Raw genomic sequence first — 27,689 nt, 5'->3', positions numbered from 1 at the left:
TGAGAAGCGCGCCTGTCCCGGACCGCCGTGCGCTCGCTCCTGCAGCCCGCTGTGTGCACCTCTGACGCGGATACGAGAAGACCCTGCAAGGGGACCAGAGCAACAACAAAAAAAAGCAACTTTTTTTTTCTCCATCGTGGTTTTCAACAAAGGTAAGACGCTCTTTTGTTTGCGTTTCAGCTTTTTTTTTTTTTTTTTTCCGCAAACGAGATAGACGCGCGAGGACCCGCTACGCCGTGACGCTCTTTTGCGCGTGATTTGTCGCTTTTATTTGTGGTTTAGTCAGTTAAACCTGAAGTAATTGCTTTAGTTAAGATGTGACACCACGTTTGAAGGTAAACCTTTTAACAATACCAGAAAACACCTGCTGGCTTAAAAACAAAAATTTCCCATAATGATCATGGATTAAAGCCACGGGAGGTGACATTATAGGCTACGCTGAATGAACGAGCTGCATTCTCACACCGCTGCCCCAGACGTGCAGGTGCAAATAAAAAGTGGAATTGACTCGAACTAAGTTCACCTCCACTCCCAAGAAACCGCCTAAAATGCACCTCTGTGCTTTTGACAAGCAGCTGCAGGAAACACAGCTATTTTTTATAAAACATTTTTTGTTCATCTCAGGCAGGTGTGTGTTGGACTCATGCCCAAAGCGGCTTTCTCTTTAACTAAATTATAGTAATTAGTTTGCTGTTTGTAGTCATCCTATTGATTAACTTTACTAGACGCCTTTGCGTCAGATAAACCTGCGACTGTGTTACACAACCAGGCCTCCCACTGTGCTTCTGCATCAGGTCGTTTTGATGCTAAATCAGTCAAAAAAGTTTCACAAAGTGTCTTTGCTGCACTCCATTTATTTCCGTTTGCTCTCACAGACGCGTGAATAAGGAATCCGATGACTTTCTAAGCTTGACGTGAGAAAGAAAACCACCTGCATTGTGATTTGCAGTGTTTCCTCTGTTTTATAAATAGTATATTTTATTTGCACGATGCTCATACAGCTAAAGTCCATGACATTCCTTGTGTCCACCACCTTTAGTTCCCCCCCACATTGTTTTATATCAGGAGTTTTTTTGCCCAGAACAAGGAAAGGGGAAAAACCAGAATGTCGGAATGCTTCACACCTTCCTATCGCCACCCACATTTTGAACCAATCATTGCAGCCCTTTGCCTCTATCATATTAAAACGAGAGCAGCAGTTTCATATGATCAACCATCAATGTCACCATGGAAACGAATTCTCTTGGCACCTTCAGTTGATCGCCTTCAGCATTCGTCATGTCAGGGTGTGTTTGTGATGGTGGGTTGATGCAGGAAACCTGGAGAGGTGGCGCTGGCTCTCTGACGACAGATGCTCGTATATGTTGGGATTTTGATGGCCGTGTTATCTTCCACCGCTGGTCCTGGTGAGAGGAGCTGGCCGTAGCCTAGTGCGTGGTGTGGCGGGGCCGCGATCTGAGGGGGAACCTTCGCCTTCGGTGTAATTGCTGGGAGAAGCTGTAAAGGAAAAGTGTCCATGCAGCTAATGCGTTTTGTCTTTTTCCCAGAGGCTGCTGTACTGTGGCATTTGCTGCCTTACATGAATGAGCACAATGGACATTCAGGGCTAGCTCAAATGCTGAAAGGCAGAATGAGTCATTTAATATATAAATGCATGTCCTGGATGTGTGGGGGGTGGATCCAACCCACCCCCCACTCATATAAGCGATGGTATGTTTATTATTGGAGAGACTTGGATGCTGCGAATGAAGCCATAAACAACCAATTCACATAAAAGAGAATCCCAACCACATCAATGGGAGTCTGTTGGGGCACATTATGCACATATTTAGCATTTGTTTACAGAGACTCATTAGTATAAAGGAATTTATGCAGAGACGAATATCAGGGAGTGCCCAATTAACCCCTTTAACCTGTGCTGGAAAATAATAGGAAATCAATTATTTTCCTGGTGTTTATGTCTTGCTGTATATTGTTCCAGGAAAGGAAAAACACATTCCTTTTTGTTTATTGTAGAATGGTCATTTGAATAGACTTAGTTCTAATATCCAAGTCTCTCATTAAGGAAACATCTCTTCGATATGGCCACAATTCATTATGTGATGTCAGTATTCAGGTGTATTTTTTTACAGTAACAAATAATGTCACCGTTAATGTGTTATTTTCAAAGTTAATGACCGAAAGCCCGATATTGAATCATGAAAGTGTCAACGCTTCGGAGCGCGAATGCATCCAAACAATCATGCACGCACATACGCACAAAACAACACACGGAGGCACTCCCCCGCCCAGACGAATCCCTGCAGCGTCGCCGATCTCCCTCTGGAAGTGAAACGAGCCAAAGTCATATCTCTCCGAATCTGTTGTGTTGGCCATCTGTGAAGACGTTCCTTTAATTAGGGGAGACGTCGCTCAGGGTGCTCAGTGCAGAGTAGGTGTTTACATGGACATTTGTGTTTGTTGCTCGTGTTCAATTTAAGGGCTTCTCCACTGTGAGCTGCACATACAGGTAGGGGGAGGGTGGCTGTGGTGGTATGTGAGTCGGGGGGGTTGTATAACAAAGAAAAGAAAGGGAAGTAACGCCACACCGGTCAAAAAAAAATCAATACTCTAACTGATGGCTTCTTCAACGAGCTGGAGTGTGGAAATTACATTTTGCCAGTCAACCCCAACAGTTTCACAGATTGATTAAAGTAGTCGGCGGTGCTTGAGAATTAATAAGAGGAGAATCCTCTGGATGGATTTGTCTGTAATGCTCATAGATGACTGGGAGTGGTAGACCAGATGGCAAATGAGCCATCACCAGTAAGCAAAAGAGAGCAAAAAAGAAAATTGCTACTCGACACTGCAGAGTAAGCTGAAAGACGAATTGAATCGTATAGGATGGTAGAATGTGATAACATGAGCTTGTTTTCATTGCAGGAATAAGCTATATCTTTACCCAAGACAAGTGGCTGGCCTATTTTCCTTGCAGCCTTCGCATTCTGTTCACTGCTCCATAATGCCGAGAAAAACAATAAAACCGAAGAACAATGTGGAAACGCTTCAGTTGCTGCCAGATAAACTGAGATTTTACACTGCCAGGAGTGTGAGATCGAGTGGGCGAGTGGCTTTGATATGTGGGAGTGACGGAAAAAGGAGATTGTGAGGACAGACAGTAAGATTTAGAACTCCTTCTTTAGTTGGAAAGAGATAAATGGCCAAAGGATGGAGTGACCGAGCGGGCCTGAAGGTGGGGTTGCTTCTCCCCTCCCCCTGGACATTCTCTTTTTTTGGCTCCACTCAAGCAAGAGGACGTTAAAAGGGCTGCACATGCAGCCTGAAGTTCGAGCATATGTTACCTAACTGTCTATCAAGCCTCTCCTCTCACCGCTGCTTGGAAAAGGCGATTGAGAAAGAAAGGAGTGAGGTGGGGGAAGCTGGGAAAAGGTGGAGGACAGAAGGAATAAGAAAAGGACAGTAAGAAACAGAGAAACGGACACCAGAATGAGACATCCACAGAGATGTGTACGTGTGTGGTTGTGGCTCCTCCATTCATGGAGAGCCATGAAGCGCTTGAGTAATCCTCCTGGGAACACACCGAAGCTGCCAAAGTACCATCCAGCTCCTCTTTTCACTCTTTACCAGCCTCATGCTCTCTTTTTCTCACTATCTCAATACTTACTTACTGGTTCTCTTCCCTTCACTGTTTCTTTCACACCAGCCCTTCCTAAACGCCTCAATCTTACCCAATTTCATTAGTTAGCACCTGATTCCCCCTGTATTCCTTTGCCCCGCTCAATGCTTTTCAGGCCCTTGAATCATCTCCTCATTACGTTACTGCGTGAATATTCCTAATATGTGGGATTCATGCTCTTTTTTTCTTTTTGAGTCTTGCCTATAGAATCACTGTTTCGGTTCTCAGACAGCACAACAGAGTGAGGCCGTTCCCATGGGTTGACCGAACAAAGAGCCTGGCTCCCTTCACTTCTGTATGACTGCGCAGGAACAGAAACAGAGGCATTCACAAGCGGGTCTGCTGCTGGGCGGTAAACCGATAGATCTCCGTTGGCCATGGTCAAGGCATTTTCCTCCGTTTCGCTGTGAGATGGCAGCGATCATTAAAATGCTAATAGAATCCGTGTTCATGAGTAAAGACGGCGGAACGTAACCTCCAACAGTGGTACCATGTGTGATCGTCATGTGATACAAAGTATGATGAATACAGATGGAGATTTAGTTGAGTTGAGTTTGCTTCATCACAACAACAAAGGAACTTGCCTCGGTGAGGTCGTAGTGCAGACAGAAATGGCAACATGCAACACAGCATATTAATAAAACACTGAATTAAACATGTTCAAAAAGACAAAATAACATGGATTTAAAAGGTAATATGAAAAGAAAACATACCTTAAAGTACCAGTGGTTTACAATTCAAGAGCCAATTTACCTTCATGTACATTAAAATACACAAGAGAAAGAAAGACAAGAAAAAAACAGCCAAAAACAAAATATTAATAAGGTTTTTGATTGTAATTCATAATTTTTATGCTTTGCAACCAATACATTTGTATTATTGAAATATCTGATTCATAAGTTGAGTTGAATTGAACTTTCTAGTACTTTGGCAGGTATTTGGTAGTATTGTGTGTAAAGGTATTGTGTGTCAAATGTTCTGAAGGGATACCAAGACTAACAAAATTCCAACATCATTAGTCACCCCCGCTAGGCATCACCCAAGCAATTTGCTCTCATATGAGGAATTAGTTGCTTGGCTGCTTGGGCCATCTATATGCTGGTATGGGGGGCAGAGCAGATTGAGTGAGTGGTGCAGTGAAGGCCTCATCTCACTCACCCCTTCACCACCGCCACTGTCCTCTTCTTCCCCGAAAACCCGCCGAACCACCCACATCCCATTGGCACCTGCTACATTGGAATTCAGGTCAGCAGGAGGGGTCACGTTATTGCTCCGAGAGTGATTGGTAAAGGGAAGAGGGGCTGAACTCATTTAGTTTTTTCTTTTGGCACCAAAGACCATGCCATTGAGAACAATCAGCCCATTGTGCCACGACAAAAGAATCACAATTAACGCACATTAAGAGATTTGCTCAAAGCAAATACAAGACTTCATCTGAACCACTGTCACAAGATGCAGTCTGACAGATTCACACTGGTCATCAGATGGAGCTCCCTTTAGTTTATGCCGTCGCACTTTGAAGCTTATGCCTAAATATACAGATAATACATATCTCAATGTAAGACCAAATCAGTAAGAGTGTTCAACTGACTGGAACTAGTGGCCCATGTGACCTTACAGAATCAAAAGAGCATGTCAACATTAAAAGTTTGTCTTTAACGTATTTTGAGCTTTTCGAAAAAAAAACATTATAATATGTAGGAGTTGCTCTAGCTGCTTTTCTCCTCAGACCTTTCTAGAATAAAGCTTTAATGACATTCATATTGAGGATAATGGGAGGATCAGCGAATGGGGAATAAAGAAGAAGAGGATGAATAGCAAAAACAAGGATTTGATGATACAAAATTTTCACATTTGATCCTCCTGCCATTAGCCAAGGCCAGACCTGACCAGGAACATAGAAAAAAAGTGAATCTAAGTAAAACTAGTGTCATTGCCCACTTCACCCACTCCCCCTCCCCGTCTCACCCACCTTCCTCTTCCTTTGCCCCATTTTTTTTACGATTCCACAAATCCTCAATTAAGAGCGTAATGGGCCTCTGAGGCAGGTTGGTGGGCCTTCTTTGTTCAGCTCTGGGGGATCGGCCGGCATTAATGTTCCCCTTCAGTATGTGAATAGCCGGAGCTGTGGGAGCGCAGCGCAGAGCTGCCACTTGTCCGCTTAATCGTGGAGAGCTCCATCACTTTCCGACCATTTTAGGGAGCCAAAGTGGGACATGCATGAGAACTTCAGCACCCAACACAATGCCTGCACTCGGAGGAGTAACCTCAGCACCCATGTCCACCTCCCACTTCTTCCGGAATAGACCCCTGCTCTCTCTCTCTCTCCATCAGGACCCTTTCCCCTCACCCCCCTCTACCCTCCTCTACCCCCCAAAACGGCCCTCACCCCTCCTACTCCCTAACCCGCCGACCAATCCCATGCCCGTATGTGTGTTGCGCCTCACTGCTCAGCCTATCCAATCCCAACCAGCCCAGCTGATGGACCCTACAGTCTGGTTTTGTTTACCTCACCCACTTGTGCAGCGGAACACACAACAATCCCCTTCATTGCATGTTTGTCAGCCCCCTTTTCAGAAGTAAAAGAAGAGAGAGAGAGCAAGGAGGAGGGGGGGGGTTACAAAAACAAAACCACAGGAAACAATTAAAGTGCCCCTCCTCCCCATGAACCCTGCGCTAGCTGTTTCCCAGCTCTAAATTCTGTGAACTAACTTGGAGGCCTGTAAAGTGGCCCATTATTCTAGTGGGGGTGGCCGTTCCAAAAGCGGCTTGCCTCAATGGCTGATGAACACAGAGAGGGTTTTGTTAGAGGGTTTTGGCTCACCACATTATGCACTGGTTAATTAGGAGCTGCATCTATCTATCTATCTATCTATCTATCTATCTATCTATCTATCTATCTATCTATCTATCTATCTATCTATCTATCTATCTATCTATCTATCTATCTATCTATCTATCTATCTATCTATCTATCCATCCATCCATCCATCCATCCATCCATCCATCGTTGTGGGTCTCATGGTTTCTTTGCAGTGAAGGCGAGATTACGTCTGCAAAATATGCAAGGTCATGAATATTATCCAGGTCTATTGTCAACGTGTCTAATTTTGAATTAATTGAGATTCATCCTGGCCTACTCAAGTGGGTTTTATATGCAGGCTTACTGCACACTGCACAGAATCCTTTTGTATCCGGATGAATCCTGACATCACAGGGAATCCCGGCTCCTCTTATAGCACTAAAGGATTACAGTGAAGCAGGATTTTGGGGGGAATTTATGTTGTACGCCTTAAATCTTGACTGAAGGGCGTTTGCCATCTTCTGAGCAGGCTAAGATAAGTGTACTCTAGGGATTTGGCTGTGACTGGGATCTAACAGTGGAAATGTGTTGAAAATGCTTCTGATTATGATGGTTTGTGACTATAGGCAGGCTGTCATAATTAGGGGGTGGAAAAAGCCCGGGGCGAGTGCGTTTGCGCTCAATGGCATTCCGCTGCTGTGTGTGACTGAAGAAATATTTGCACAGTATGCAGTGAGTAGTGACGTGGAAAGAAAAACAAGTGAGAGGCAGCAGCGGTCCTACTGCAGCTTTTCACGCTTAATAACAGTCAGTAATGGGCAACGGATGGCTCTTATTTTCACAGCATGTAAGGGGATATGAGAAAATAACTCCTAGTTCATATGCATACGTACATGTGGTTCTGAAAGAACAGTGTCAGTGAAGTGGTCCTGAAAGGAAAGCAGGCTCGCAGTGTAAGAGGCCTGAACTCTACTTACACTTCCATCACAGCTTTTCTACAAGGGTGAGAAGGTAAAAGTTCAAAGACAAAACAAAGATATCTCTCGAATCCCTTTCAGTCGTTATCTGTTCAGGTTTTGTTTTCTGATAGTTTCACTTCATGCATGTCTTTCTACTCCTTGTTTTGTGCTTCGGTGACTTTAAAGAAGAGCATGTTTCCGGATATCAACATCTGTCAGACATGCATCTCGGATACTTGTTAGTTGATACGACGTATTGTGGAAGCAATGACGTGTCTCGTATGCATGTGTGAAAGAGAAGGAGAGAGAAAAAGACAGAGAGAAAAGGGGGGCAAAGACAATGAAAGAGAGATTGTAAGGAGGAAGAGAAATGCATGGTGTAGAACGAGAGACGGGAAGAAAAGAGACTGTCAGCTCTGTCACACTTGGCTGCTTTCCTGATAGGCTTCCCCGTTGTACTCTGGTCGTCTCTTATGTGAAGTGTGTTTATCGGTGTAGATACACAGATGAGGAAAAGTTGCAATGAGAAAAAAAAACACACAATGCATACAGGGACCTTATAGAATATATCTGCCTACCGTCCAACGGTGAGTCATGTGCTAGAAGTGCATACGTATGTGTGTGTGTGTGGTCATCTGGCTTAGCTGGTTGATGTAATGAGCTGTGTGTGTGTGTGTGTGTGTGTGTGTGTGTGTGTGTGTGTATGTGTGTGTGTGTGTGTGTGTGTGTGTGTGTGTGTGTGTGTGTGCTGGAATGCCCTTTCTGTCATCACTGCGGGGTGGTGCGAGGGGAGCAGGGCATGGCGACTGCTGCAGGCTGGGCTCAGTCCCTACAGACTCCAGTGTTTAATTAGTGAGAGAACATCCATCCTCCTTAGCCCTCTTATTGGCAAATCCTGAGTGAGACTGTAACCCCCCCACCCCCCCACCCTACCCTACCTCGACTTGACCAACTGAGATTTATGACCACAGACAACAGCGTGGGTGTGTGTGTGTGTGAGTGTTGTACTCACACAAACGTGAGCGAGAGGGGGGCGTTTGGACAGCGAGTGTAAGTGCATGTATCGTCTGCGTAGATTTGAATCTGAGAGTGTGGCAGGTGAGTCTAGTGATGTATGAAACGTGATTTGTGCACTAATCTCATTTCACAGAGCCAGCTGCCCAACACAGATGTCAAGCCTTCATGTATCCACAGATAACCTGATAACATGAATGCCGTTCACGTAGCCCGCTGTATAAGTAGAGACGCGCTCCGTCTCATTCTCCAATTCGATTGATTGTTTTAATTCCACCTTTCTTTCCGCCATCACTTATTTTCTCGTCTGTTTGCCATTCCCTTCCTTTGTCTCCGTCCTCACCTTCATCAGCCACACCTCCCTTTTTCCCTTCACCCTTCCCCCATACATTGTTACACATCTATCTTTATGTGGCAATCTTGCCGTTTCACCCCTCCCACCCTTCCCTATGTCTGCTATATGCCTCTATGTCTCTCTCTCTGCCTCCTCTGTCATCCCCCTCTCAGCAATGCAGCGGGTATACCATAGCGGCGGTTGTAGTAGGGGGGTGGGGTGGTCCTGTCTTACTGGCAGATTTAATGAGCTCCTGTGGGGATCGGACCGCAGCCATCAAAAGCTGCGTGCTGCTATATAGCCAGCTCTGTTAAACAGATGCGCCTTTGCTAAAGATATTAGCATCGCTTCATATGCAGCAGGGATGAACACAGAAGCAGCTATAGGAGAGAAAAGAGATGAGCGTGTCTTTAATAGGTGTGCAGCCCGTTATTGGATAGATGAGGTCCCGGGGAAGTACGGCAGGAAAAATCCCACTTGACTATGGATGATCTCCTTTGCTCCATTGACCTTTCATCTATGTAGCTTTAGGCAGAAGATGGGGGCAGGGATAGAGGATATTGGACAGGAAGAAACAAATTCCCTTTGTTTGCAGCAACGGCCAAAATCTTCTATTACAATACAGTTCATAGCTTCATAATGGTGTGTATAGTACAGCATGGTTTCTGGTAATTCAACAGTTTGTTATTATCAATTCAGATGACGTAATTGTGTATCAAGAGTCCGTTGAAAGATGATAAATGATCACGCTGAATTATCACACAGCCCTAGTTGCGGCGTTGAAGGAGGCTTCTTGAAAACTGTATGACAGTTAGAGGCTCTTAGAACGGAGACTGAGAGTTACACAAGCTGAGACATCTGATAAGAGTGACAGAGAGTTTGGGCAGTACCCACTTTGAATTCATCGAAAACAAAGAGAGAAAAGAGGACAAAGGACTCGGAGGCAAAGACATGCGGGGATGCGTCTTTGTTTATGATTGAGTGTCTAACTGTAGCTCCGGCTGTGAAGTGGGTGTGCGGCTGGATTGGATGCCGTCAAACTGAATCCCTCTGCAGGTTTCATCCAGATAAATGGGAATCACCAGATTCAGCCCTGTAACAGCCACTCCACATCATAATGGGCTGTTAGGACATAATTACAGTGGGACTGGTCACATCTGAGAGACCTATGCACACTACAACACTAGCCTCAGGATTCCCAGAGGCTCCCTCTAATGACTGCCTCATTATGGACACAAAGAGTTGTGCCAAACAAAGGGAAACGTTATCTGAGGGACAGGCACGTACAGTATGGTTCAATCATGCATTGCCAGGGTGCTGATGCACCCTGATTGTAAACTAGAATTAGAACAAAAACGTGATGAAAGCATACACACAGGACTCACAGTTGTAAGATATAATGTAAGAGGCATTCCTGCACATAATGGATAATAACCAATAAGGAGATTTGTTCCAAGAGGCCAACATATGTTATTTTCATCCTTTTAGAATTTATAGAATAGATTTATGTGCTAATCATGTCAGAACAGTGGTACGGGACTCTCGGGAGCTGCAATGCTGGAACATGCACCATGCAGACGTTACGACCAGCGTGGATCAACTGTGGTAAAAGCATCTTAAATCAACCTGAGCTGCTGGCTGAAGCTGTGTCACTGACCGTGGTACTGAATGCCTGCACTGCTATCCCATATCTGTTCAATACCAGACAGCATTCAAGGTGGCTCTTCCTATTCATCCAACGAATGAAGCCACACACTCATAGAATAACCCAACAACACGTTACTGTTAATATTTCCTGTTTAATGCTCCATTTAGGCAATAATCTGATCTACATTAGTAAGTAAAACATGACAAATGTGCTCATTTATTCTGACTGTGAATAGCTTGGTATTACAGATTAAATGTCTTTTAGAATCGCAGCTACTTGCTGTTTTATTCAGTCCAAAAACCTGTGAGTGAAAGTGTAGATTTGAGATTTTCTCCTCTCGATGTGGAGTGAATTTCCTTTGGCTTGGTGCCAATCTTTGAACAGACTGTATTCTCGCTCCAGGGTTCACTTGGAAGCGGTTCAAGGCAGCTTTTGAGTGGACCACCAAGTGACTCTGCACACCTGCAGTTGTTTGACTGATATTGTAGTTGATATTTGAACGCCTGGTGTGGATTGTGGTTTGGTATTTGTTACTGAATCCATGCAAACTTCTAAGTCAGTGACCCGATGGGAACCTTTTCTTGCCGTGGTCCCTCTACTCATGGGAGATTCTGCGTCCCAGCAAGTCGCTTTCTTAGAGGCTCTTCTGTGTTTTTGTTTCGCTCCTGAAGAACAGTACGTTCACACTGCTGATGGAATGAACCAGATTAGCATGACAGTCCGCACATCTCTGTGTCGCTATCTATCACTGAATTCATTCATCCCAACAGCCATCTAGGATACATAATTGGGAGGCATAGAGTGACAAAGCTTCCCTTTCTTCGGATGCTGGAATTTATCTCCCACTTCCTATGCGCAGCACAACCTGAAGTGTTTGCCGAGAGCTTCGTTTTGGGAGGGGGGGGGCTTTTTCAGAGCTCCTAGGCAGCCAGTATGTGTGAGCCCATTTCTTCCCACTGCATGGCAAGTGACTGGGAGGCCCGAGGGGGGCAGATATATCCGGAACCTGGCCCAGCTCCAGTTGTCTTTACCTCACAGTATATTGTGATGCTCCAGTCATGAGAACGGGCATCGGGCCCCTCGAGAGACCAGTGGGAAACTTCATTTACATCTTCCCCTGTGCCGTGGCATGGATCCGTCGCATATCCACACCAGCGGACACTAATGCAAACTTGTTAATTATTATGTTAGCACATGTTGTGGATGGTAGAGCGGCATTGTATGGCTGAGGCTCGTTAATTATGAAGCATGGACACCAAAGAAGCTTAGAAATGTCAGTTTTTTTTTTTTAAAGTACTCAAATGCATAATGAACGCATTATTTCTCCGTCTATGACATTAAATGTTCGTTGGTGAAGTGAAGATCTAATGTGCCAATCCGTCTGCTAATCTTTAAAGCTGCATCCCATCTTTATATGGTGTGTGTGCAGGATGTGTGTGTGTGTGTGTGTGTGCTGTGAGCTTCCTCTTTCCCCTTCATCCCCTTCTCTATAAGCCGCAGAGTGTTGCTAGGACAACCCCTCGTGGTCCTTGCTGCATCGCAGCGGTCCTCAATGCCAGCACTCAGGGAACCTCCTCGCACTGGGAAGGCAGCATAAAATCAGGATAATCGCCGTCGATTATGGGACACAATGGGCTGCCGCTTCTGAAAGATTCATTCATCCTGGAAAAAGAGACTGTGGAGGGGGGGGATAGAGAAAGGGGCGCTTTGGTCCGTCCGCTGCTCTCCCACGGTGGGCACAGGCATGACATCAGCGGCCTGAAAGAACTGGCATTCTGGACATGCCCACTCCCCCCCCCACACCCCCCCTCGCTATACCCTTATACCCCCTCCCATTTGATCCCTCTCCCTTCTTTTCTCGCCCCTGCCAGTTTGGATGCAGCGCTTGGCCGGGCGAGTTGGGGCCACTGCCGCTGTTTGCGTGTGAAACAAAGCCCCTCTGAAGGAAGAGAGAGGAAGCAGAGAGCTTCACATGGTACCAGCCAAGAGCAGGGATGGCAGCCTCGGCCTTCCCCTCACAGGCCCCTCTTTTGGCTGAGAGGTGCCGGTGTGACCCCGGTACCCCCTTCTCGCCCGTGTAACCCCTTCTTCTCTGTCCCACTCTCCCGCTCCCATCCCGAAAAAAAATGCTCCCCTCTTCCACCGAGAGGGCCCTTTTCAATGAGTATGACATGCTAAGGGATTTAGGATGAGTGATTTCTCACGACACAACCTTTGCCGACAGGAACGGGATTCCTCTGGCTTTTGTTGTGGCGCTTGGTCATTTGTTTGAAGAGGAAATAGCTTTCCAACACATTTCCCTAATTAGAATAATGTGATACTGGTCAATACGATGTGAGGTCTCATGCTGCTGGGAGACTGGAGGGAAACCAGCGTGACGCCAGCCTCGCATGAATCACGTTGGTCATTTGTGCTCCGAGAGTTCAACCCTTTGGAGGTTTGTTGAACAGTGGAGATATGTGAATCTATATGTTGGAGTGACTTCAATGTGTGGAGCTTATTGTGCCAGACACTTTAAATTAATAATAACAGTCATAAATAAGTAATAATGAATATTTATTGAGCTGATATATATTTATTTGGAAAGGAGGAGTGTGACATAACAATTTACACACTGGTAATGTTAGTGTAACTGCAGAGTGCAGCAGCATTAACATCTGCTGTCCATTGCATTGACCTCAAAGCTCTCATACGACAGCATTATGACATTAAACCTTCCAGCCGTCATTCCATTGTCGTTTAGCACTACTGTCCCGTCCACACTGTGCCATTAGTGGGCATCATCATGCTCATCTCCAGCCTCCTGGCCTTTCCCCTCGCCATCCCGTGTAGCTGGGTGAGTCTGGGGGGGATTACAGTGTCCAGGGGATGGAGGGTCCCTGGGGGATTTGACTCTTAATCTCAGACGTTGACTCCTCCCTCCACTTCTTACTTTTATTTATTTCATTCTAGGTTTGTGGATGTGTGTGTGTGTGTGTGTGTGTGTAGCTGCTTGTGGGTGGTGGTAGTCAGGGGGTGGGGGCTGAGGGGGGGGGGGGGGTCTTGCAGACTTCAGGATGGGGCAATTCAGGTTGCTGTGGCTGTGACTGGGTCTGTGGTCAGGGCTGTGATGACTCGCTCCTCTCTGGATGCTTTGGACTAGCTGGACATCTGAGATCTGCTAGCTGTCTTGTTTTTAGTCACCGCCTGTACCTGGGACTTTACCTGCTGCCTTCTGGCAACAGTCTTGGATGGAGCAGTGATCTTACTAACGATTCCTGGTGTTGATTCACCCTTAAATACCAAAGGCTGGAGATTTGATCCTGGTCAATGTATGTAGCTCTTACCTCAACTCCAACAGAAATGAAGTAAGTACTCGCAGCCCGTTTGCAGTTGATCGACTTTGACTTCTTATTCATCCAATGCAAGCTGTTTTATTTTGTGTAAAAGTAAACATTAAACATTCTTAAACACTCTTATCGTTTGAGTAATCAGTATAGAATATCAGCAAAAAGAATGTATGTCATGTATAAATATATGAGAACTTTGACTATTTCAGATTAGATTGTAGATCACCTGCTGACACCAAGACCATCGTTATCCTGCATGGCTTTACGGCCCTGTAATGCAATTAATCTGACTAAGCCTCGGCCAAGATTAACTGGTTTAAAAGATGATCCAATTAGAGACTAAGGAGAAGAAAGTGTGTGTGTGTGTGTGTGTGTGTGTGTGTGTGTGTGTCTTTGAATTATGACTTTGATGTGAAATCCTTCCACAGAAACCAGAAAAGTAGCAATTAACATATTGTTAATCATAATATTTTTTATGTTCACAGTTTCTAAAAGAAGCGGCCCAGTGTAACTGAATGAATTTTAAAAACTTTTCAGTTTAATATCTCTGATTAATTCTTCATGGCAGAGAGAAATTAATTCTAAAACCGTGGCGTATAAATCATATCAAATGATGTACAGCGAGGAGAATTCCCCGTCCGGTGGAATCATTCTGTAACACAAGAAAAACAACTACCGGTGTGAAGTGACAGTTCTCTGCTGTAGTTGATTGCTCTTTGCTGTACTTTTTTCGTTTTCATCTCTCGTCGGGTCACACAAGCCCACTCTCTCATCTGTCCTTGACTCGGTGAGAGAAGCGCTAATGAGACGCTCACGACAGAATAATATCCGTCCTCTGACGTCCTGCTTCCTCTCTCTCTCTCTCTCTCTCTCTCTCTCTCAGAGCTAAAAATAATGAAAGTGAGAGAAAAGAGGGGGGAGGGTGGGGGGATTCAATTAACAGCACCCATCATTCTTATGGGTTATATTCCTGGGGTTTTACTAATTCATTCAGCTATCATCAGAAGGATGAAGTAATGATGGCTACTCTGTTTTCCTCCTTTTTGCATGCAATTTATGTATTTCACACTTCCCTTTGAAATTAATAAGAGGAGACAGGACTCGTCCATCTGTGTGCCTGGAAGCTGACCAGGTGGTCTTCCTATAGCCAAGCTCGCAGAGCAGCAATACACCAGGCTGGGGGAGGTGTGTGTGTGTGTGTGTGTGTCCGTATGGAATGATTTCTGACGACTTACACAACAACAATGACACCATAAAGGGCTTTTTTTAGTTGAAGTTTTCCAAATGCCTATTGATTTGAGCTTTCTGGCTCGCCTTTGATCAAACGTCAGCTTTGGAAAGAAGTGTGACAGCCGATATGATTAATATCTATGAAGTGTTCTGACTTCATCGTGGACTGTGGGGGGAGGGTACCATACACAATAAAAACAAACTTCCCCCATTGAAGCTTCCATTTGTGGGTTTTAGGCCATGAACCCCAGGGGTGAGGTGAAAGGTCAGAGTCACATTATTTCTTCTTTGCTCGTCTTTGTAATTCATCACAGCTGACGTTTTCATGGCCTCATCGGTGCTGAATAGGAACACAGAGACGGTTCTATTTCCTCACAGACAAAAAAAAAAAAAAAAATGTCAAACCACGCTACATAATTTGATGTATTATTCCTGAATTTGAAGCTGTGACAGAGCTACACAGCTGGCTCTCTCCTCGCTAACAAACACGTTCACACCTCGCAGGAAACGGCACGGTGCTGCCTGTATTGAGAAATCAGTTTTCATTCAACCAATTAGGCTGCGTGACTGAGCCCCCTATTCCCGACTATTGTATTTGGTGCTTTTGTGTGCTTCTAAACCCACCGTCACACAAATATAACTGAGAGAGAGGATATATGAGTGGGTGTTTAAGTCCAATTTATGTATCGTCAAGTGGACGTCTTCTTTCGCTTTTTCATTGAATGTCTAAATACATTCAAAAGGGGATTTTTGTCTCAGCTGCCTACATTGAGAACCACAATATTTAAATAATAAAATAAAAAACATACGCATCACATGATGAAGTATTTCAAATTGTAATAAACTAAATTTGAAACTTGGATTACAATGCAATCTGCATCATGGTGTGTTGTGTTTGTTAATGCAATCCATATAACAGTACTTTTTCAGAAATGAGTAAAAACTATCCTGGAAGTTGGTCAAATTGCATAATGACATGTAAAGTCTGAAATATTCCCCCCAGACAAATTATTATTTTAGTAAAATGCAGAACTTTACATAAATCTAAATAAACTGACTGTCGCCTCCAACATACCGCAGTTATACAAGCCGCGGCTCATAGTCAGCTTCCATCTGTTGGATGCTATAGCGGCCGTGGACAGTGTTGGAGTGACAGCTTGGCAACACACTTGAATGCTTTGAGTTTCATGATGCACTGTTTTATTTTTAACTATATCAGAAATACATTTTCAGGGACATCATACGCTTCCAAATAATCTGATTTCTGTATCATGGAGCTTGTTTAACCTGACCACATGATACTGATTTATAATGCTTTCGAGGGTGTTTTTGATGCATTTTGCAAATAACACTTCCCCTTGTGTCTTTCTCTCTGTCCCAGTGCCAACAGTATGCCTAAACAAGTCGAGGTGAGGATGCACGAGAGTCACCTGGAGCCCATCGAGGCCAGGCCTCAGTCCAAATGTGCCAATATCTGCTCCAAGTTGTTCAAGAACCTCCTGCTTACACTCACCGTCCTCGGTAAGTCACCTCTGCACCGCATGTTGTTGTCTTTGTCTTTCTTCTTTAAAAAAAAAACAGGGAGTGCAAAAGAGGGGCACCGACCGCCACTGAGCTAAGCGTTCTGTCAACTTTGAGCTTGATTATGCAGCTCGCTCGTAATATGAGGAGGAGATGCCATCTGTGCTCGCTCAGTGCACCAGACAGTGAGATGGCTGGGTGTCCTGACCTTCCCCAGCTCCGTGCCACCTGTTGCTCTCAAACGCTCCCTGCAGCATTGGACATCCAGACAACAGCCTCTGGTGGTGTATGAAAAGTATTGTGATAATAGCGGTGGCTCGCTGTGCTGGGGTGAGGGGGTGATATGTAATGGAAAGGGCACAACAGTAGTTTTGGGTTAGACATATCCTTTCTACTTTGTGGGGTCTGACAACTATGTGGTCCCAGCTATGTGCTCCCCCCCAGGCTGTGAACCTGTTAAAACTATAAATGCACATGTGTGTGTGTGTGTGTTTCATTTAGCCATGTGTGTTCTGGTCGACCCGTGTCCCGCTTCCCTGGATGTGTGTTTGTGTGTGTCATGTGTACATCTCACCCCACTTGGCAGGACTCTCACAAAGCAAGTGAGCCAGCATGATCATTGATCAATCCGTCACTTGCCAGATAAGAGCCTTGAATGGGAACTTGAAAACGGGCCAAAGGGAAGGCACAGGAACTCAAGTGCCATCCAAAAAAAAAAAAACCCTTTGGGTGTGCAGAATCCACAGGATGCTGCTAGACTGGAGGATGGACTGAAGCACAGAGGACAGCTTACAATTGAAAAAACAACAAAAACAAAACAAAACCGGAGGGCTTTTGATTCCAGTGTGTGTTATTTAACAGCGCCTCGGCCTGCGTGGTCTCTGGCAGTGGCGTGGTAGCAGAGGAAGTGCAGCCACGGGAGGTGGGGGTGATTGGGTGGGCCTGAGATGGACAGACTCGAGGCCAACTACCGGGCCTGGTTGGCTGGGCAGCAGGCGGGATAGAGCACTCAGAGGTCAACTTTACTTCCACTGTGTTGCAGGAAACAAACTTAGTTGTAAGTGGCATATGTCAAAAGGTCATCAGTGGCTTTGTTAGGGAGAGGCTGATCTTTTGAATGAAGCTGTTCCCAGGCTTCAAGAGAGTGAAGAGTGGCCAGAGGATAGATACGGTAGCAAAGAACCCACTGGATGGCAGAAATATCCCAGCGAAGGAATCGGATCAGTTACTTATTTTCCCCCTTTTTATTCAATCCTTCTGTTAGTCTCTTTTACTCACCCCGCCACAAAGTGAAAGAAAAAAAAAATCCTTGAAAGCATTTGGGGTTTGCAGAGATTACAGATGCTCCACCAGGGGATCCGACATGCTGCCTCCTCCCCTGCTGCTTCAAAGAGATCGGATCTTAATCCTCCGTGAGCTTTTCTCTCTCTCTCTCAGCAGGTTTCGGTTTTATCTTCTCAACCCACTGTCCTCTTTAAGCAGACAGCCTGTTGTACGGCTCCAAACTACTACGACTACTACTACTCATCTGTTATGTCATAGATTATATCTAAAATGTTCCCATTAGCAGCAAATGCCCATAAGAAATGCCTTACATTGTTTTATTCGAATGATTGTTTTCTCTCTTTCTTCTCAATATCTGCCTTTTCTGATTCTTATGAAACACTCTTGCGGTTTCACTTCACTCACACTCCTCCTTGCACTCCAGGTGTGATCTTGGGAGCCGTATTTGGTTGTTTGCTCCGCGTCGCTTCCCCGATCCACCCAGACATCGTCATGGTAATCGCTTTCCCCGGTGACATCCTGATGAGAATGCTGAAGATGTTGATCCTGCCACTCATCATCTCCAGTTTAATCACAGGTGCGGTGTGACTGATGACTTATCGCAAATACATATGTTATTGTGAGGGAATTTGAGTTATTAAGTGTCTGCTTCTCTAGGCGAGGCAAAGTCACGAACAAGACACTAGCGTGTCTCTCATGGCCGAACACAAAGTTCTTACCTTTAAACCAGATATAATACAGACTTCCCAGGAAGGACAGTAGACAGACTTGGGGTTGGCACTGCACTGTTTCGTTCATAACTGTTGTACTGCTCAAACCTTGATTCTCATAAGACATCTACCATCTCCAGAGATCTCCTTGCTTCGACTCATACAAATTTCCATCACGGTTATTACAATCCTTTTATATTTATATTTTAGACTGAGATCAATGCTGTAATCCAGATTCCATTCAATGAGATCAAGTAATTACCAGGTAAACACGATCCTGCATTGTTTTGCCTGCAGGTCTGGCCGGTTTGGATGCCAAGTCCAGCGGTCGCCTGGGCACCAGAGCAATGATATACTATATGAGCACCACTGTTATTGCTGCTGTCCTGGGAGTCATCCTGGTGTTAGTCATCCACCCTGGCAACCCCAAACTGAAGGAGAATCTGGGCGAGGGCGAGAAGAACGATGATGTGTCCAGCTTGGATGCCTTCTTCGATCTGATCAGGAACCTGTTCCCGGAGAATCTGGTGCAGGCTTGTTTCCAACAGGTAAAGATGGAAAACAATGACGAGATGATACACACGACTTAATGCTGAGGTTTGTTTGTCAAAGTCTGTCTGCTATATGTGAAAGTCACTGTTGTGACTTGGCTGAGTGGCATCACTAAATCTTAAGGTTGTATCTCTGGAAATAGATGTAGAGAAAGAGCGTCAGTTTGTTTTTGTGTAGCCTCAGGGTTTATTAACAGAGGAATCCAAATGCACCCAGGATTGTTCAGACACATCATACAAGAAACAGACTTGCAAACATGTTTACTGACAGTTCTTGTGATGGAAACATCATATCTGACTCGTTTTGTTCATCAAACTCAATACTAGTATCTTTTCCTCCTTCAACTCAGATCCAGACGGTCACAAAGAAGGTAGAGGTGGTTATTGAGGAGGATGTCAATACCACAGTTGTGGAAGGCCTGTTGGCTAACATTACCAAGGAGCCTCAGTTCCTCGTCAAAAAGACCCTGCAGTTCAAAAGTGGCATGAATGTTCTGGGTAAGTAGCCAAAGGAAAACTCTCACAGCGATGCCTCTGTGAGGCTGTTCTTTGGAATAGCGGTTCTTTCAGTATGCTAACATGCTAACAATGACAAAGCTAGCTTGCTGATGTTTATTAGGGGTAATGTTTTGCCAAGCCCCCAGGAAGAGTGCAAATTTTACATAGTGGCCAAACAGTGGAATTACAATTTCTCAGTTTATCATGTGGCAAAATCAAATTTATTTTCTCATGAAAGCTGTTTTTTTATTATGCAAATCAACTTCCCAGTAGGAACATTAAACTAGCCCTTATTTAAATAATTTGGTCATCAAAACTTATAGAATACACTACAAGTTGAAGCAAGAGTTATTTTTCTTAATGTGTTCATGTGAATAAGCCCAAGAACGAAGCTAGACAGAGGGATGGGAGGCGGTGTTAACAGAAATGCAAATGTGCATAGCGTTATGGGTCCATGGATGTGGACGATCGGCAGAAGATCTGAGTCATTTTATCTGAATGTCTTTTTTGCTTCATGTACCACTAAGCAACCTTCATAGGAATGAATGGGGCACCGCCTCCAATGCTGTATCCAGTTGTCTTTATACACCCTGTATAAAGACACGTGTGTTTTGCATGTTCCCCATCTTAGATTAGCATGTTAGCTTGCTAACATTTGCTAATTAGCACTAAACATGAGCTGATGCTTATTGGAATGCCAATCGTTTTGCAGGAATTTGGTCATAAGTCAATGGAAACAACACATTGATTGTCTTTCTTTTTTTAAAGTCATGGCAATATAATAGATGTGAAGACATTTTTCTCAAAACCACAAATGTGAACCTTACATGACAAGCCAAGGGATCACCAAAGTATTGGGATTTATTCTCTTGGGACCATAATTATCTCCTCCAATGTCTTTGACTATTCATCTAATAGTTGTTGAAATATTTTAGACTAATAGTCATCCCTACTGCTAGCATGGCTAAAAATAAAAACAACATTTACACTATTACATTTACAGAATTTTGCAGTAGGAAACATCAGCACAAACCTTATGCGTTTGGCTGTAAATGTAAAACCTATCACCTCCAAGTAATAACCCCCTCATTTGGTAATCATCTCACCTGTCCACACTGGTATTCAAAGTTTGATAGATTTATGATTTTCTGTCACAGGTCTGATTGGTTTCTTTATTGCATTTGGCATCTGCATGGGCAAGATGGGAGAAAGGGCCAGACTCATGCTTGAATTCTTCAACATCCTCAATGAGATTGTAATGAAACTTGTCATCTGCATCATGTGGTTAGTATCACTTAAGAATCTCATTGGCTCATTTTGAAACTCAATTGCTGTGAGTCAGAAATAACTTTCTCACGTTATTTCTCAAGTCATTACACTTTTTTAAATGCTGTGCCGCTCAGAATTTGTGTCCTGACAAATTCTTTGTCTTCTGTATTTAAATAATAACTAAAGCTCATTCGTCTGGTCAGGTACTCCCCCTTCGGTATCGCCTGTCTCATCTGTGGTAAGATCATCTCCATCAAGGACCTGGAGGTGGTGGGACGGCAGCTGGGCATGTACATGGTGACCGTCATCGTCGGCCTCATAATCCACGGAGTAATCTTCCTGCCCAGCATCTACTTTGTTATTGTCAGGAAAAACCCTTTCACCTTCTTCCTGGGCATCTTCCAGGCCTGGATCACTGCCCTGGGGACAGCCTCCAGGTCAGCATCACAATAAACCCAACCTGTACAGTTTGTACAGATCATACAAAGCATAACCTACCTTCTTCTGCTTTTCCAGTGCTGGTACACTGCCTGTCACCTTCCGCTGCCTGGAGGAGAACTTAGGTATTGACAAAAGAGTCACTCGCTTTGTGCTCCCAGTCGGCGCCACCATCAACATGGACGGAACTGCTCTGTACGAGGCGGTTGCAGCCATCTTCATTGCCCAAATGAACGGCATCCACCTTGACCCCGGTCAGATTGTCACCGTCAGGTCAGGAGGCCCAGTTTATCCTTGTACTTTTATTTGTTGATGTTAATCAATGTCGTGAAACGATGAAACCTTCCATCATTGCAGTCCCTGAGTGAGAACAGCCTTCTTAAAATGGACTGATGATCTGCTTCAGAACAACACATTTCAATTCCCACAATTTAAAGAGGGTTGAAACGGAGCCCAGAGAATACAGTCTAGCAAACACATTTAGCTCTTAATAAATGAGGACAAACACGGCGGCATTGCAGAGGTGTTTAGTGAATAGAAAAGGCCTCTGTGGCCCAAAGCAGCAATATCAGAGAACACATTTACATTAGAGCAAATAAACCACCAGGAAGAAGCAACAGCATGCGCCGGCGTCGTGTCTCATGCTAAGCAGCGAGACAAACACAAATTAAGTATGTGTAACTATCTTTCCCAAATGCACTTCTGTTAATAGACTGAGTCAAGGATGGAAAGACCTTCAGCTTGACATTTATGTGGCACATCAATCCATGAACCCCTCAAATTAAACATCCCATCTAAGCCTCTTCATGTGTGATGGAGAACCCACTCTGGTGCTCTTCAGCTGCTGCTTTTTACGAGAACGAATGTTTACGTCCGCAGCTGCGTAGTGTCGATATTTCACGTTGGAGTTGTGGTTAAGTGTTTGGAGAATGTGTCTGAGTTCTACTTTGCCGTGTCTTCATGCAGCCTGACAGCCACTCTAGCCAGCGTTGGAGCCGCCAGTATTCCCAGTGCCGGCTTGGTGACGATGCTCTTGATCCTGACTGCGGTAGGCCTGCCAACGCAAGACATCAGTCTGCTGGTTGCAGTTGACTGGCTGCTGTGAGTTTGACGAGACAAAAACACTTCTTGGTGACATTTCCCTGAAATCCCACCATGTATATTCCTCATCTGATAAAGCGTAGAACTACATCTGTTTATCCTGGCTTCTCTGCCCTCAGGGATCGATTCAGGACCTCGGTGAACGTGGTGGGCGACTCCTACGGTGCAGGCATCGTGTACCACTTGTCCAAGGCGGAGCTCGAAGAGCTGGACGCGCACGCGGCCAAGTCCGACGACATCGAAATGATGACGAAGACGCAGTCTTACTACGACGACATGAAGAACCACCACGAAAACAATTCCAACCAGTGCGTCTTAACCGCTACCGCCACCGCAACCGATACCGCCACAGCTAACAATTCTGTCGTAGTAGATGAAGTCAAGGTACCATTAATGCTTACGGACATAGAGACTTGTATTTAACCCTCCCTGTCGTTGCATGCTCACCCTGCACATTTGCTTGACTCTGTGTCATTCATTGCACCCCTGTACATAATCATGTAAATACATTCACTGTTATTTTGAGACAGAAGTGAAGCACGAGAACGCTGGACGCATGCGTACGTATGTATTTCATTCTCCTGGAATAGCAGCTTTTGTGTTGAATGGACATCCAAACATTTAAAGCACAAACTAAAAACAGTTCAATGCATGCAAATGAAGGATACGCCAGCTTTAGTTAGCCTAATGTGATGGCTTTCTGTTGGGGATTTGGCTCTTACTCAAAAGGCAGAGCCAGATAATCCTCATCATGACCCTGAGGAATTATTTAGCAGCCCTCCCGTCTATCAAAAGTTCACACTACATCCATTTCCCAAAACAAAACGTCTTGGGGATGATGTTTTCGCCGTTTTAATCATTTTAGTTCTTACTTTCCTTTTGTTCAGATTAACCTGTGGTTCATTCTTCTTTATCTTAAAATGTAGGAGATTGTAATTGTTTGAGAGGTTTATGTCAGACCTTCCCTTTCTTGTGGGATTTTGAAAAAAGGGTGAAACTGTTCCAGCTAATTAGTAGTTTTGATAGTCCCTGAAATATACACGTTTTTGCATATTGACACCAGCTATTTTTGGCCCATTGTGAGAACAACGTTGTGAAATCGAACGCTGTGAAGAAGCTCCCGTAATGTAAAACTTAATGCACTTAAAATCCCATCTTTGAATAATGTTCCAGGATTTTAGAATAATATATGGGAGTTCAGAGGGCTGCACACACCCTGGCGGTAAAGGTCTTCTAATGAGCCTATTCATTTATTAAAGAATGGACGGTGTTGCCTAGCAACGCTGGCAACCCGTCACACAAGTGATCCGTCCATACTAAAAATTGATATCCTCCTTTCTGAGCCTCCTTTTATTAAGAGACATTACTTATAACTGTGACACACAGGCTTGCTATCTCCAGTATCCACCATGACGTTGTTTTCTCTCTGTTTTCTGGTCTGTTTTGCCTGTAAATAGCAAGACTCACATCTCTAACCCTGCAATCAACTGTATAGAGCTTGCAAAATAGAAAAACCTAAAAACCCTAACAAGGCATTCATTCTGTAGTGTTTGTACGTTGTTGTCGATGTTATCTGTCTATTTTGCATTGATTCATTGCATTTATTTTCCACTGCTTGTATTTTTGGTCACCATAAATGTATGTTTTCAGGTCAGCAAAGTAAGCTCCACTCTTAGGACCATAAGCATGACCATCAGTGGTCATACAGGAGTTCCAGTATTTATTTATTGGTTGTATTTTGTAAAATGTCTAGGATACCAAAGAGGCTTTGAATATTGCCAAAGCACCAGATATAATGTCCCAAATATCCTGACTTTACAGTTAATGTTTACAGTCAAGTGTGTTATCTAAGTTAACCTCGGAATATGACATACAACCAGGACATAACATTGATGATAATGTTACTAGTTTGATGGCATAGCAAGCAATAAATCGTGGTCAACCACGCTTCATAAGCTTTGTAAGCCTGATCGACCAATAAGATTGCTTGGCTGAAACTGAAGTGGGAGCAGAGAATCAACGATTCAGTGTTCTGTTTGATCCAAAGATTTATTCTAAATGAACTGTGTGTGTTTTTTGTCTGTGTCATGGATCAGCTGTTTAGATCTCCCTGCTAACTGCTTACAGGTAACCTCAGCCACTAATGGCTCTGCTGCGGAGTGCACGCTTGTTGAGGAGGGACCATGGAAACACGAATAATGGCAGCACAGAGATCCCCTGCTCCTGGGCTCCACAAGCTTTCCTATTTGGTGATGAAAAAAAAAAAAAGTGTATGGAAAAAAAGTCACACGAACAGAACTACTAATTGTTTTTATGTAGTAGTTTAGTTTTCTTTTTTTTTTATTAGTCCCTTTAAAAGTTTGTGTAACTGTCTATCTGACTGATATATAATACTAATTCACTTAACCGTGAAATGATAACAGAGGTACACTACACTGTTAGAGCACAATTATGTCCGTATAGCAGATACTTGCACAACATACTTCAAGGCTTGGGGAGGGAAGGAATAGGAAAAATTTAGATAAGCTATTCATAGCAATACATCTTGGTTTTACAATTTCTGAGAGAATTTATTAAGATCAGAGAAGAAGGGGACGTTAGAGCGTTAATTGTGACAACCAACGTTTGTACTGAACCTCCTTGCTTTGCATCCCTGTCAACATGTGTGCATAGGGCTTTTCCTTATCAGCCCAGTCTCTCATCTAAGAGCATCGCCTTAGATTCTCCGAGACTTTAAAGTGCATCAGGATGCATTTGTCTAATATTACCTGCTCGGCCCAAAAAAACTGATGAAAGGGAAAGAGGCAGGGAGAACAGCATTGAACAGGAAAAAACACGCTGACCCTCGTAAACATACAAGCACAGTCACAGTGGCACCATAAAGCACACCTGTTACCATGGACACCATATATATATATACCCCTTTTGTTTTTTGTCCGTTGTAAAGGAAAGGGACTTCTTCATGTGAGTGAGATATAAAACATATTTGTGTGTGTGTGTGTGTGTGTGTGTGTGTGTGTGTGTGTGTGTGTGTGTGTGTGTGTGTGTGTGAGAGAGAGAGAGAGAGAGAGTTAAGAACATGACCAAGTTAATTATACGGACCAAACAGGCAGGAAATCAATCAACTCACAGAAGCCTTTGAACTGCCTCCATGACATCACTCACAACACATTTATGTCCATTTCTAATTGGTTGGTTGATATCACCACATTTTCTGATGAAGCCCCAATGCTTTGAAAATCACTGCCCTAAATATGGAAGTTTATACTTTCTGTAACCCCCCCAAAAAAAATTTACTTTGTGATGCCAATGAAATTAAAAGAAAAACGATCGCCAAAATGATTTAAAAAAGCAAACAATAATAAGTGACATATCTGAATAAATTGTAGCACAAATCAAAATAGATTATATAGAGCACAAATGGAGTGATGGAGCACAAATAAAGCCAATGTGGATCATTTTCAGTCAGCGGCATAATCAAAGCACATTATCGTTTCATGTCAACACTGATCGTATTCAAAGTTAAACGTTTTCGCTTTTTAAAAACAAAATTAGGGACAGCGGAAGATACTCAGGCTTGTATGTTTACTCTTTTATAGGGAAAAATAACCCTTAAATGTTTACTTGATCACTATAGAACTTGATAATAAAAAACGGCCTCTTGACAGCACAACTTTTGAAAGCACTGACTTTAAAAACGGTGATTTACCACTAAGGTCTTTGTTGAAAGACAGTCATTCCAGAATATGGTAATAAAGGGAAGTTTCCTAGCACATACAGGGAGCACACAGACGTATTTCAGACATTCCAGTGGTTTGAATGACCCTTGACCCGCGTACTCTCTGAAAGCACAGACACAGTTGTTACACAGGGTAGCCTACACAAGCTGAACCACCAGGACGGTTTTAACCTAAAAAAGGAAACGGAGGAAGAACTGGTGCAGCGCTCGGCTGTCAGATGGATTCTTGGCTTGCACAAACAGAGACAGATCATTGATGTAACACTCTTCCAGGAGGCTTGCCAGCTTCTTGTTTAGCCAGACATTAAAAAAAAAAAGGTAAATAACAATATATTTTAGCCACCAGAGCTCAAGACTGTTTTCACAAACCCTAGATGCTGCAGCTGCGTGTCCGTATGGGTGCAAAGACGTTTTTTGAGGAAACTCAGAATAGAAAAATGGACACTTCACATGCATTATGCCAGAATGTTGCCAACTATCAGGTAATAACAATTACACCTGCAAACAAACAAAGCTGGACTACTGTCTGTTCATCTTTTTTTTTTAGCCTGCGTGAGTGAGAGACTTCTGCGATGTGGCTGTGGATTTGATTTCTTTATCAATGTTGTGTCCTTCTCTCCTGTCTTGGTTCTTTTCATTTGTGCTTAATGACAACCTTGCCTTGAAGATGTTCACGTCAAACAAATGCCAACGACAAATGCCAATTAAAGTAACACTAGGACACTTAACCCAACGCTTAGCACGGCACGACTTTAGTCCCTGACGCACACTCAGAAGACGTCTTTCACTTTGCTTTTTTTAAAGCTTTTTTTTAAGCGTGCTTTGATCGAACATTCGGCCGCACACACACTGCACAGACTGACGCACACCAGACACACAACAACAAGCACAAAAAACTGCACATATATAAAACACAAACACTCTTACGACATTTCTAATTGTAATGAGTCAACTGCAGAGCACTGACACCCTAAAGGGCACTTTAGGCCTGATCTTTCGACCATGTGATTTTCAGGAAAAGAAAAAAAAATTGCAGACCATAGTGTCATCGATGGGGATTGAGTGTTGGACCACTATTATGTTCAAACTCACGGTTTTAGAAGCATGAATACAATATAAATGATTATTTTTTTGCACCACTATCTTAAAAAGCATGATATTTTGAAGTGCCTCCTTGCACTTTGTGTATATATTGTAGGTAACAGATGTTTTTTTTTTTTTTGGTTTGTTCCTTTTGTTTTCTTTTGGGGAGCGTTGAAATGGTATATAGGAATATAGTTTCATTGCTGTGAAATGTTTAATGTAATCCTCTAGAAAAAGATATTATCACCTATGTCCTAAGTAAAATTAGATTAGACAAAATGTATAGAGAAGGAATCGTGTAATAAATTGCTTGTTTTTTTTTTTTATTCTATAATAGCTGTTAACTAGATGTTTTACTTACCTGTCACGCACCAATATATAAATATCCTTTTTTTTAATCTAATGTAAGCGTTCTGAATGTTTGTTCCATGAAGATATAAGCAGTGTGCATTCATTTTCATTGTACATAAATAAATATATAATTGTTCTGTTCAGTGGTGAA

General features: G+C 43.6%; 1 protein-coding gene across 3 annotated transcripts; it reads left to right on the top strand.

Moving 5' to 3' along the window:
- On the top strand, nt 1–27,681 carry LOC311019213 (excitatory amino acid transporter 2-like). 3 transcript variants are annotated; one of them, XM_084018483.1, is made up of 11 exons: nt 1–152; nt 16,375–16,514; nt 18,223–18,375; nt 18,806–19,056; nt 19,410–19,557; nt 20,715–20,841; nt 21,030–21,263; nt 21,343–21,537; nt 22,231–22,365; nt 22,485–22,749; nt 24,493–27,681. In XM_084018483.1, exons 2-11 carry the CDS (start codon nt 16,385–16,387, stop codon nt 24,562–24,564), a joined length of 1,710 nt encoding a protein of 569 aa, XP_083874609.1. In that variant the 5' UTR covers nt 1–152; nt 16,375–16,384; the 3' UTR covers nt 24,565–27,681. The 3 variants fall into 3 exon arrangements, with proteins under 3 accessions (XP_083874609.1, XP_083874608.1, XP_083874610.1); XM_084018482.1 differs by lacking the exon at nt 1–152 and adding an exon at nt 13,630–13,781; XM_084018484.1 differs by lacking the exon at nt 1–152 and adding an exon at nt 13,631–13,781 and having other exon boundaries at nt 22,485–22,673.
- The last annotated feature ends 8 nt before the right edge of the window (nt 27,682–27,689 follow it).

This window comes from Eutrigla gurnardus (assembly GCF_963514095.1).
Source record: "Eutrigla gurnardus genome assembly, chromosome: 9".
Taxonomy (NCBI): Eukaryota; Metazoa; Chordata; class Actinopteri; order Perciformes; family Triglidae; genus Eutrigla; species Eutrigla gurnardus.
The sequence above is the reverse complement of the archived record's forward strand: the minus strand, read 5'-3'. Positions and strand labels throughout refer to the sequence as shown.

Excerpts from the sequence above, each read along its gene's own strand:
- LOC311019213 (XM_084018482.1), top strand. The coding sequence starts at position 13,744 with ATGTATGTAGCTCTTACCTCAACTCCAACAGAAATGAA. Across the intron at positions 18,376-18,805 it reads CATCTCCAGTTTAATCACAG|GTCTGGCCGGTTTGGATGCC; the intron begins GTGCGGTGTGAC and ends TTTTGCCTGCAG. Across the intron at positions 19,057-19,409 it reads TGCAGGCTTGTTTCCAACAG|ATCCAGACGGTCACAAAGAA; the intron begins GTAAAGATGGAA and ends CCTTCAACTCAG.